Source organism: Paramormyrops kingsleyae, chromosome 22, assembly GCF_048594095.1.
Source record: "Paramormyrops kingsleyae isolate MSU_618 chromosome 22, PKINGS_0.4, whole genome shotgun sequence".
Classification (NCBI taxonomy): domain Eukaryota; kingdom Metazoa; phylum Chordata; class Actinopteri; order Osteoglossiformes; family Mormyridae; genus Paramormyrops; species Paramormyrops kingsleyae.
This window is the reverse complement of record NC_132818.1, coordinates 12,522,471-12,533,677: the sequence shown is the minus strand read 5'-3', so window position 1 is coordinate 12,533,677 and position 11,207 is coordinate 12,522,471. Positions and strand designations below refer to the sequence as shown.

Genomic DNA, 11,207 nt, shown 5'->3' with positions numbered 1-11,207 from the left:
GACATCCTCATGACATCCTGGGGCTGCTGCAGAACACAATGAGGAAGTTACCCCTGGTCCCAGGGGGGGGGGGGGGTCGGGTCACCCCCACTGAGGGGCAGCGTGTGTTTGATGACAGAGGGAAGCCTCCCGCCCCCCCAAAGCGCAGCCAGTACCACACTGCACACAGGACCCACATGAGTCTGACCAGCAGCTGTCAGCACCCCTGATGGGAACGGAGGCGAAGCTCCCTTCCCCCCGAAACACCCCTTCTGGGTTTTTTAACAGCCTCCACACCGCAGACCCAGGGCATCCCGCGAGAGCCACAACAAAGGGGGTCACTGTGACGACACCCAGCTGCATCTCAACGCGCCTCTGGCGAGGAACAGAGTGAAATGCTGTGTTATAAACGTTAGGATGCACCGCATGGCACAGCGCACTAGGGAAGAGGAGTGATGTCACTGTCAAGACCCTCAGCAAGACCCTTAACCCCCGATTACTCTAGTAACTGGCTGATCCTACTCCCTAAAGTATTATGTGGCTGCTAAATAAACACAATTGTAGGGGCATTGAACTGTGATGCCAGATCACCTTTGGGGCAATTTCCCCTTGGTAAATGTCCCACCTGAAGCAAGATCACACTGACATCTCCGTCTCAATTTGTTTGCCCCCGCTGGTTCCCTTTGATGTTCTCGTTGCTGCTCATCAGACCGTGGCCACATCCTAAATCAGACTAACCTGCCTCTTTGATGCACTGCAGTTGGCTTTGATGCGACGGTATGCAGACGGTCAGCGCATGTTTTCGCTCTGGGCCTTTTAGCGAAGTCGCCAGGGTCTTTTTGAAGTCGAGGAACAATGGTGGGAGGCCACATGGTGGCTTTGTAATGGCCCTTTAGGATCAGCCTTGCAGGACCTCACAGCAGGACACCTAACGATTCTTCATACCAGCACTACACTTGTGATGGGTTAGTAGACACCTACCCCAGCACCTTGTTCCAGCTGTTAACATGGTGAAATCATGTAATGGTTTGTGTAAAGTATTTTGTTGATGGCCACGTTTAAAATAAGTAAGACTCTTATTGTTCACGAGTCACTATCAACGAGTCGGAATCAAGTCCGATTAAAAAAATTAGTTGCAAGTCCAGTCTGTGGTCAACTTAAGAGTGTCCCCATCTCTGGTCAATAGGCATAGGCTATACATTACCATGGAAAAGTCTTAAGACGCTAGAGAAAATCATTATGATGTTTAGGTTGATGTAAAACTGTGATATCATATCTCTCCAAGTGTGTGACCTCACTATTCAAAACCTCACCACTGTATTTTCTGCCACACTCCAATATACCCATATATTTATGCTACTGAACTTGACTACTAGCACAACATGTTTGAGTCATCGTTATATTGTGAAGTCAATTAACTGTTTAAGTTAATTAAGTGAGCTGGTAGTGTAATTTAACAAACCTTGTGAGCGTGATCGCGGTGTTTAGTGTCAGTAATGCGGCTAAAATGACAACAGCGACATCTACTGGATACAATACAAATATTTACTGCTGCAGAACTGCAAAGTTCCACCACGTTTCTGCGTATATAAAACAAGGGGTTCTTGATGTTAATAATCACTCCCAGGTAATCAGAGCATGGTTTAAAAGCATGACCCCCACCTCACCACCCACGTTTCAGCACTAAAAGCCCCCAGCTCCAGACTCCCAGTGCAGCCAGTCGTACATCCGTGTGCTGGATGCCCCATTGGGGTTTTCCCCAACACACTTCATAACCTCGGCGGAAGAAACAGCGGATCCCGAAGGCCACGAGAAGCCGGTCGCTTTACTGCCCGTCACGCATTTCTATGGAAAAGAGACAACAGCGGTAAGGAGACGGTTAATGCCATGATATACTAACCGACGGACGTCAACATAAAATTTCACACACACAATGGGGGCTGATGTCTGATCATCTGCAGCCCCTGCCCCCAAAGAAACCCGTGCACTTTCACCGCAGGAGTCCGCACCTTCAGGAACGAACTTAAGCGACCGGCTGAATATTCAGAAGCGGGAGGTCCCTTTCTTGGGCCCGTCGTTCAGGAACTCGTGTCCCAGGCCATTCCGGCACTTTCCGCAGCGCACCTAGAAGCAGAGCCGCGAGCCGTTAGCGGAAAGGCGACCCCGTCTGCGTCAGACCCATAATTAAAGGTTAGCATACCGATCAAAAAATGATAATCTGCTTGAAATAAGCATTTAGAGACTTGATTTAAAACAGCTTTGACAGAGTTCTTAGTCCCTAAAGCAACATATGGAAAATGAATCTCCATTAATGCATCCATCCATTTTCTATAACCGCTTGCTCCATTCAGGGTCTCGGGGGGTCCCGAGGCTACGGGTGCAAGGTAGGGAACAACCCAGGAGGGGCGCCAGTCCATTGCAGGACACACTCACTATTAATACACTACTCAAATTAATCTCCAACATACATTTTACTCATTTCCACAATGAGTAATTTCCACAGTGACTTAACACTCCCCCATTACGAGCTTTCAATCAGAAACAATCCCGCTAGTTATCGGTTCAGAAGCTGGGGTTTCAACCTTGTAGGCTCCGCGACTCTCCAGCTCTTTGGTGACACTGTCCTCCTGGATGGGCTCCGTGAAGGCCGGCCACGGAGTGGAGTGTGCAAACTTGGACACGCTGGAGAAAAGCCGGTGGCCGCACTTCGCGCACACGTAGATGCCTGTGGGGTAGAGCGAGCGGCTTAAAAATAGCACAGACACTCAGCACCCATTCTTAGTAATTACATGCGTTCCAAGTTACCCAGCCTTCACATACTTGTTTAAAATGTTTTAAAGGTTATTAAACGAAAAACAGGTTTACAGTCTGCGACCAGCCAGCCCTCCCAAACCAGCAAGGAAGGAGCGCCCCATGTAGATTCAGGAAAACCAGTGACACAAGTTTCTGGTAGGCTATTTGCTTGCCGGGTCGGTGCTCAGTGGGCTGTACTACGAAGCGGGGTTACTGGCTTATTGGGGTAACTTGTCGGATTTAAGGTACCACAGTTTAAATGGATTTCTTCATATTCGTTCACTTACATTTTGCCCAGAATACCTTAAATCCGACAAGTTACCCCGATAAGCCAGTAACCCCGCTTCGTAGTAGCCTACAGGCCACTGGTGGAGCTCAAAACGGCCGGGTTACCCAAACCAGTTTGGTACCAAACCAGGTTTACAGGCCCCCTAATGAAATAAACACTTTCAGATTCTTTGCGATGAGTGGAATTCGAATAAATTGTACCCACGCCTATTTCTAAAGTAACGCGTGCTTTATTTTTATTTTACAAAATTATGAAATATTTCAAGAGTAATGACTGGAGTAATGAACAAGTAATAAGCGTCTGGTCCGTATACGGTACTTTCGAAGTAAACCGTTTCAAACATGAAAAACACCTTGTGCCTTGTTCACCCTCTACCGAAACTTCCAAAACACCGCTACCGCTGACCCGCAGAACAGCAAATTAACACACTGTTGAGCCACGACGTACCCGATTTGAAGTGGTCTTTAAAGACCTCTCCCCCCTGAAAGGAACAGAAGGACATATTCGTGCGACCGTGAGGCGCTTTCTAGCGCGCCTCTGACGTCATCGTCATTTTGATGGGGCCGCGGCCACGTGACCGACCGGTTCCGATTATCGGTAACTCTGCAGGATCCTCATTATACTTATCAGAACTTAACGCAGTTGATGTACTGCACGTGCCGGGTGCTTTGGAAACTGGGAAACCGAGTGGCATTTAAAATGCATTCACACCAAGTTTCTGCCCTAATTCCCAAGTTATAGGTTCCTTAATTTCTTTTAACATCTGCTAACTACCAAGCCAAATTCAACATGGATTTTAAACTATGTATTAAGTATAAATTTGTAAGTTTAAGATTTTTGCAAGAAAAACATGTTTTTGCTTAAGAATAATTGTTTTCCTTTGCCCTAATACTAATATTATATGTCACAGCCGGTGTTCTGACACAACGTCCTACTTTATCAAAACATCCTACCGTAGTGCTAATCGATAGCCCTAACCCTAACTCTTACCCTAACACTAACCCCCCAAAACCCCCTAAAACTCTTATCTTAACCCTAACCCTAACCCCTAAAACCCAACCCTAATCCCAAAACGGTGGAACTGCACATGCGCAGAAAGGCTCGATAGGTAGGATGTTTTGTCAGAACACCTGGGTGTTAAACTTGTAACCCGGGGGCTGCAGGCTCAAATGGAGCCTTGGCCGCGATGGTTTGTGAAGTTTCACTGTACAAACAAAGGCTGTACAACTGCATTGTGCTCAGAGGTCTGAGCTCTGAATGGGGGTGAATCTGGGACAGGGTGTACGGACCCCCATGTCCACTGCTGCTAGCTGGGCTGGTGATTCCCCCAGTTTGCCCATCGCAATGGGGAACAGTGCTGGAGAAGAGCGTCCCTGCTGGGGCTGTATGTCTGCTAAGGGCCCCCGAGGACCATGTTGGGAAACGCTACCCTGAGACAGCAGGGTGTGGGGTTAGAGTTTAGGGAATCCCTGCAGTGTCCTCAGCAAGGCACTATATACGCCGGGGCTTTGACATTGGTGATGAATCCCTGTCCCGGGTCTGAATCCAGAAAGACATTGTGGGATCCTTGGGGGGGGGGGGGGGAGCTGAGGATGCCTCACCTTTCCTGAAGGAGGGGTTTAGTTGATAGGTGGCACTACTAGTGTGTTTCCTTATGGTGCACTGGTTATCTTGTCACTGGTGAATCTATATCGATGGATGGATGGGGTACCATACCTTCCCCAAAGTTCCCAGTTTTGCCATCGCAGAACCTTCCAGTTGGTGGCACATTCGCAGTGAGAAGAAGAGCTTGACAGATCATAGAAGAAAGACTTATTTGTTGAGACCATTTGTCATGGAATGGATGAGGTGAAACAAGACAGCCTCTAGGGCGTGATAAAGAACTTCGGTGTTTCTGTTACACGTGATAACCCTGAATCATCAGAGCTCAAACCGGCGTGTGGATTATCTTGACCAGCGAGACGCTGCTGTCAATCTAGGACATGATGGGATAGAAGCGTCACTGCTGTTCCACATTGCTGGCAAATTAAAAACCAAAATCACTGCTCTATTTCTGTGACTGGGCAATGCTGATTCCCCCTGACAGGAGGTAGGACTGGTGCTGGGCAATTAGCCCAGGAGTGACAGCCCCCCCATAAAGGCCCAGAGGCCTCCTGCCTGCACATGACAGCACGGCACCATGGCGTCCTGGAATCAAAGAGCCTCTGACAGTTTTTATTTATATTTATTGGTGTCATTAATTCTCCCCAGGTGCCTGTGGCCCCGAGTGTGGCGGTAGAGAAATGGCAGAGATCTCGGGGACCGACTCGCACCCGAGGCCCTTGGGGGCTTCTTATGGGCTGAGGTTTGGAGCTGAGACCAAGGCAAGTGCTGCTGAGCGGAGATGGAGCAGGGCGGAGGATGGCGGGAAGGAAGCCCACCCCTCAGCTCCACGTGACCCCGCCTCCACACACCATAAGCCCCCACCCATACCCATAACCATGCCCCCTTCCCATTCCCATTCAGGTAGGGTGGAGGATGGGGGGGGGACTGGGAAAATGGGGGTTGTGTAGGGCCACCCTCAGCAGCATCAGCACCGAGGACCCAGTCTGGGGCCGGAGTGGGTCCCGCTGGAACACAACACTTACATGCCGCTCTTCATGCCGCAGGATTGGCGCCGGTACTCCGCTCAGCCCCTGCCTCAGGAAACAGGCGACTGCGGAGTGCGTCCGAGCCGCTGGGTAGCTGAGTGGCACTTGGTGACACTGACAAAACCGAAGAGAGAGTGAGGGCTGGTCGGGGTTAAGGTTGTCAGCCACGTCACTGAGTGGATCGAGGGGAAGCTGCAGGACGAGTTCCAGGTCAGCGTCCTCACATGCTCGTATCTCACCGGCTCACAACGCCGCAGCTGCCGGGTCATGGGAGCCTCCCCCCCCCGGGGTAAAAAACACATCCTGCCCCCTGCTGGTAAAGCAGGGTCTTGCAGGTCTTTCTGCTTTATGAGGATTTGTGAGCTTCTCAGTTTGAGGCAGCTGCTTTCTCTCCCAGCTGCAGAAAGTCTTTGTGATGCTAAACACGCACAGCCTCTACCTGCCACTCATGCAGTAAGCGCTATCCCCGCCGACTCCAGGCCCGATGTCACAGCAGTCATCTCCTGACTAGGTCAGGTCTGTTTTGGAACTTCTGTGTTTTATCACATAATTTGTAAGCAGATCCGTCTAGGGACTCACCTCTGGGGGAAAGACTCAACAGAAAAAAACCCGGGTCTTTCTGAATAGCGGCCTTCAATAACTTACTCAGGTTTTTAGCTCTTACTCCAAAAGTTTGAAATTGCAGGGCAGTCCCAGAAGCAATGAGTATATGTGCCAACTTCTCTTTTGCATTTAATACAGATCGGGGAGAATTGCTTATTTATTTTATTATGAACTAAAAAGAATCAGGTTTTTATTACATTGGATCCCCACAATGTAATAGAAAATGACACAGACACACAGACACAAAGACACACACACAGGTGGATTGTGAGGATGCAGCTTTATTCGCCCTTAGCACTGTGCTGTGGGGGCCTTTCAGACGGCACCATCCTGCTTTATGCCTCCTCTGCTTGGGGCTCTGGAAGCTTCTTCAGCAAGTCCTTCTTCTGGGGACCCTGTGTGAGCAGAGAGAAGGGGGGTCCGGCTCTCATTGGGGAGCAGCTGGGGCGTTGGCCCAAACAGGCCCCCGAGTGCGGCTGTCTGACCCGCGCGGGATTTACCGTGGTCAGATCTGCGTGTGCCACCAAACATGGGTGTTACAGTGAAAGCGTGAGGTCTGAATGCCGTCATGTGGTGAGTAGAGTTGGGGGGGGGGGGGGTTTAGCAGGAAGCTCTATGTGGAGAATCGAGGCTTCTCCACCCCCTAGCGCCATTCTCACCATGAAGGTTCTCTTCTCCTGCGCGGTCTGGAAGCGGCCATGGCCGAACTTGGACGTGGTGTCGATGAACTTCAGCTCCACGGTCTCCCTGACCTTGCGTGTCGTCTGCACCAGAAGCGACTGCAGGCAGACAGAAAACAGGTCAGAATCCTCCGGAACATTCTCTGCCCGTGGCGGCCATGGCGGCGCCGGCTTGCCTTTCTGAGCGTCAGGACGCGTTTCTTAGGGCCGACCACGCAGCCCTTCAGGATGAGGAAGTCATTGTTCACTTCGCCGTAGTGAGGGAAGCCACCCTGGGTGATGGGGGAGAGGTCAAAGGTCACACGCACTCAGGCAGTGAGTATGAGCACTCGCGGGGATCAGGGAAGTGTGAGCGGTATGGCGTTAAATTGGTGCCAAAACTTGCGCGCCTGAAAACCACGCACACGTATGTGCTCGCGAGCAGAAAACACATGCTCTCTACGCGCTCGCGTTCACTGGACCCTCTCTACGCGCTCGCGTCTGCACAGCACTCGCTTGCTCGACAGGATGAATTTTGACACTTTGGAGGCGGGAACAGTGGTAATATCTCCGCTCCTTTGATTGGTTTTTTAAAATATTGCCTACGATTGGCTATTTGCTTTGGTAGAAGATGAAGATAACTTGTCACTGACCGCGGTTAAGTTAGCATCATATTTGATATTCAGTTTTATGGCTTTAATAACTTTTAGCGGAAGTAAGGTGGGGCGTTTTTAATGACAGAATCGTGATGTCCAGTACATAGACAACGATGCACACCGATTATTTTTGCACTTCAAACCATTTTGTGATTTGTGCATAACTAGTTTTTATGCGCGCGAGTTTTGGCAATAATTTAACGCCATAGAGCGGCTTCATCGGTACCAGGGGGGTGATGGTCTTCGCCGTCGTGTCGTAGCTGGTCGAGGCGTTGTTGCGAATCACTTTTCCGTCCTGAACATGGATGCCTTTCCCGATGCGATAGATCTACATTCAGAGAAAAGCAGCATCATGAAGCACACCGGGGCCCTGTCTGCCTGAAACCACCGGGTGCAGACTGCCTGCCACAGACCACCTGCTGGAGACCACCCGTCACAGACTGCACAGGCACTTACCTTCTTGTTGAGCTCGGTGCGGTGGTGGTAGCCCTTCTGGCCAGCGCGGGCAATGGTGTAGCCCACCCGGGCCGGGTGCCAGGCGCCGATACATGCCACCTTCCGCAGGCCCTTGTGAGTCTTCCTGGGCAGCTTTTTGGTGCGCCAGCGGCTGGTAACACCTGTGGGGGAGTGGCAGTCAGTGTGTGTGGGGGGGCGGGGGGGATGTTACTGCACACGGGTGTCACATGATCAACGGCACAGGGGCTTTACCATGGCAAGCAGGACCCACAGGTCCTCTGGTGCATTTGCATCTTAGTATCACATGAGCAGTTTTGGCATAAATGAAGCACTCACTGTTATGTGTTTATGGAAACAGCGCCTCATATGGGTCATACAAGTGAAGTGCAGGTTACCCATTTTTTTTCATATCTGCCCGTGGATGGAGGTAGGATGAGGTTGGTAGGGCGACCACCTAATCCATGGAGGAGAGGCTCTCTCCCAGCTCCCACACCTTTAACGCCATGACCTTTGGTGACCCCAATAACGTCGATCATCTCGTCCTGCGTGAAGACGCTGGAGATCGGTACAGGCCGCTCCAGCCGCTCACGGGCCCAGTCCACCTTCTCCGGGATGGTGCCACCGTTCAGCTGCACCTCCATGATGTGGGCCTTCTTCTGCTTCAGGGGCAGAAGCCGCATCTACGGGCAGAGCGGGTCAGGTCAGGTCAGGCTATGAAAAAAAATGTGGTTTTGACAGTAACTCTGTGGTAAAGGGCAGAGTGACGCCTCTTAGACGCGCACAGACACACAGGAAGCTTGCGGTCAGGCCTGTACCTGTGAATGGACAATGACCCGGATCACCTTGCAGTACTTCTTCATCATGGTGAAATCCTTCTCCAGCTGCTTCTTGCCGGCTTCATCCTGCCACTTCTTTGACCACTTGGTGAAAGCCTTCTTTTTGCTCTTGTGCCTGAAACACAGACTCGTTCACGCGGGCGGTTCACAAGAGGTCTGTGTTCATATCCCACTCGATCTCGATAGCAAATGCCATTTCAGGGCCTCCTGTTACATCATTCGTTGAGAGAGAACCTCCCCCCTCCCCCCCATCAAGCTGGCAAGCCTCCTTATACCAGTTCTTGTAGAAGTGCCGTCTGCACTCATCACTGATGTGCTCGGCGAAGATGGTCTTGAAGGTGCGGAGGCCACGGATGGTGTTGATGTATCCCACAATCCCCACAACCACCACGGGAGGTGTCTCGATAATGGTGACGGCCTCCACCTCCTCTCGCTTGGAAATCTCTGAGGGCGGACAGAACAGAATGAGGTTTGATTGGCTTCTGGGTGAAAGCGAATCTCTCCATCCTGCTGAGGCCCTCAACAGACCATATGACATCACTAGGCAGAGTGACATCATCAGACATGTGACATCATCAGACACAGTGTAAACTAGGCATACCAACTGCGTACTTACTGAGCCAACTGCGTACTTACTGAGCCAACTGCGTACTTACTGAGGCCAACACGGTGCACCTCCCTCAGGGTGTGGGTCATGCCAGCCTTGTAGCCCAGGAAGGCGGTGAGATGCACGGGCTTCCTGGGGTCATCCTTGGGCCAGCTGTGCACTTTGCCCCGGTGCCTCCGGCTGCGTTTCCGCGGCAGGAAGCCAAGGTGTCCGTGACGGGGAGCGTGGAACTTCCGGTGAGACTGTGGGAAACATGTCCTGGTGACATCACCCCAGCCCCGAGATGACACAGCTCAACATCATCCATCCATCCATCCATCCATCTACTTATCCTAGTCAGGGTGTTGGGAGGGGGGCTGGCTTTGGATTATTATTAAAAATGATATATATGATTTGCCATGCATACATAGAGTAGTATAGGTACATTACTCGTCAGTTTTTGCATATCCCATATTGCTCTCCTTCTTAAGACACACACACACACAGTGGTGAGGTGAGAGTGAAGCTCAGGGTCAGCTGTCCATCCAGCACCCCTGCAGCATTTTCTGGGGGGGGGTGGTAGAGGACCCTTGCATGAAGGCCCAACGGAGACGTAACTCTCCCGCTGAATACGAGATTCGAACCAGCGCTCGCAGGCACGGAGGCCTAACCCTAACCCTAACCCTAATCCTAACCCTAACCCGCGGAGCCCCGCGCCTGCTAGCTGTTTGATGGGAGATTGGGAGGCCATGCAGGTCATGCGAGCCGCGCATTCCCTGCAGCAGAAGCGGCTTTACTCACACACAGGCTCCACCTGGCACTGTCACTGCTATTATTATTAGCCGATAGTGTTAAGTGAGTAAGTGACACAGTCAAAAGTGACAGGCAGCAGGGACTGGGCTAGTGAACGCCGCCCTACCTGCAGCCCTTATGATGAACCAGCCTGCACAGCCCCCACCCCCACCATTTTAAGTAACTGTCCTTGTGGCACATGCTTAGTGTGCCTGTTAATGTCGGGTTAATGTCTCTCATGCCAGGATTGTGTGCCATGAACGTGCGTGATTGTGCTTCTACTTCCGTTGTAACTTCACAGCAAGGACCGAACGAAAGAATAATGTGCAGAAATAAATCCGTCACAACCTTGTCACGGGGAGAGGAGGAAAGCGGGCGCTGGAAGGAGAGGTGCTGCATTACTGACTGCGCTCCACTCCGTGTTCATGCAGGACGCGGTCTGAACGTGAATTTCCTTGGTCACTGGAAATGGCCCGATTTCACATGGAAGACAAACGTGGAAGTGTGGCGGAGACCAGACTGGCCGAAGCATGCAGCATGCGGGAGAGCCGGCACAAGGGACCACGACACAAGAGACCACGACACAGAGACCATACGCACTGCACTCGAACTCAAGCCACCCAAACCACTGCAGCTCCACCCCGGGATTAGTCCAGCAGCACATCAAAGCTCGAGGAGGTGGGTGAGAAGCTAAGCAATGTCTCAAAACACACAACAAACAATCCAAAGACACGGGGAAACTGACCATAGGAGCGCGTGTCGTGAAAAGCAAGAGCAGAAAGAGGCAGGAACAAGTGCTGAGCTCAGGTCGTTCTTAAGATGAGGATCATTTTGACAACTCTAATTCCGTCCCTGGCTGACATGCAAAATGGGATTAGTTTTCCAGAAAGGTGACGGGTGCCAAGTCGTACCCAGCTGACAGGGTCCA

At 51.3% G+C, this 11,207-nt stretch overlaps 2 protein-coding genes across 2 annotated transcripts; both read right to left on the bottom strand.

Annotated features, from left to right (window-relative positions):
- Positions 1-1,510: 1,510 nt before the first annotated feature.
- LOC111849100 (methionine-R-sulfoxide reductase B1-A) lies at positions 1,511-3,640 on the bottom strand. Its single transcript, XM_023821671.2, has 4 exons — positions 3,509-3,640; positions 2,562-2,704; positions 1,989-2,103; positions 1,511-1,824 (listed from the first exon to the last, which is right to left on the bottom strand). The coding sequence occupies exons 1-4, from the start codon at positions 3,561-3,563 to the stop codon at positions 1,805-1,807; spliced, it is 333 nt and encodes a 110-aa protein (XP_023677439.1). The 5' UTR covers positions 3,564-3,640; the 3' UTR covers positions 1,511-1,804.
- A 2,917-nt stretch (positions 3,641-6,557) lies between these two features.
- Positions 6,558-11,168, bottom strand: LOC111849134 (large ribosomal subunit protein uL3-like). Its single transcript, XM_023821743.2, has 10 exons — positions 11,025-11,168; positions 9,558-9,750; positions 9,177-9,345; positions 8,881-9,016; positions 8,559-8,745; positions 8,066-8,226; positions 7,836-7,937; positions 7,151-7,246; positions 6,954-7,073; positions 6,558-6,689 (listed from the first exon to the last, which is right to left on the bottom strand). Exons 1-10 carry the CDS (start codon positions 11,025-11,027, stop codon positions 6,630-6,632), a joined length of 1,227 nt encoding a protein of 408 aa, XP_023677511.1. The 5' UTR covers positions 11,028-11,168; the 3' UTR covers positions 6,558-6,629.
- Positions 11,169-11,207: the final 39 nt, after the last annotated feature.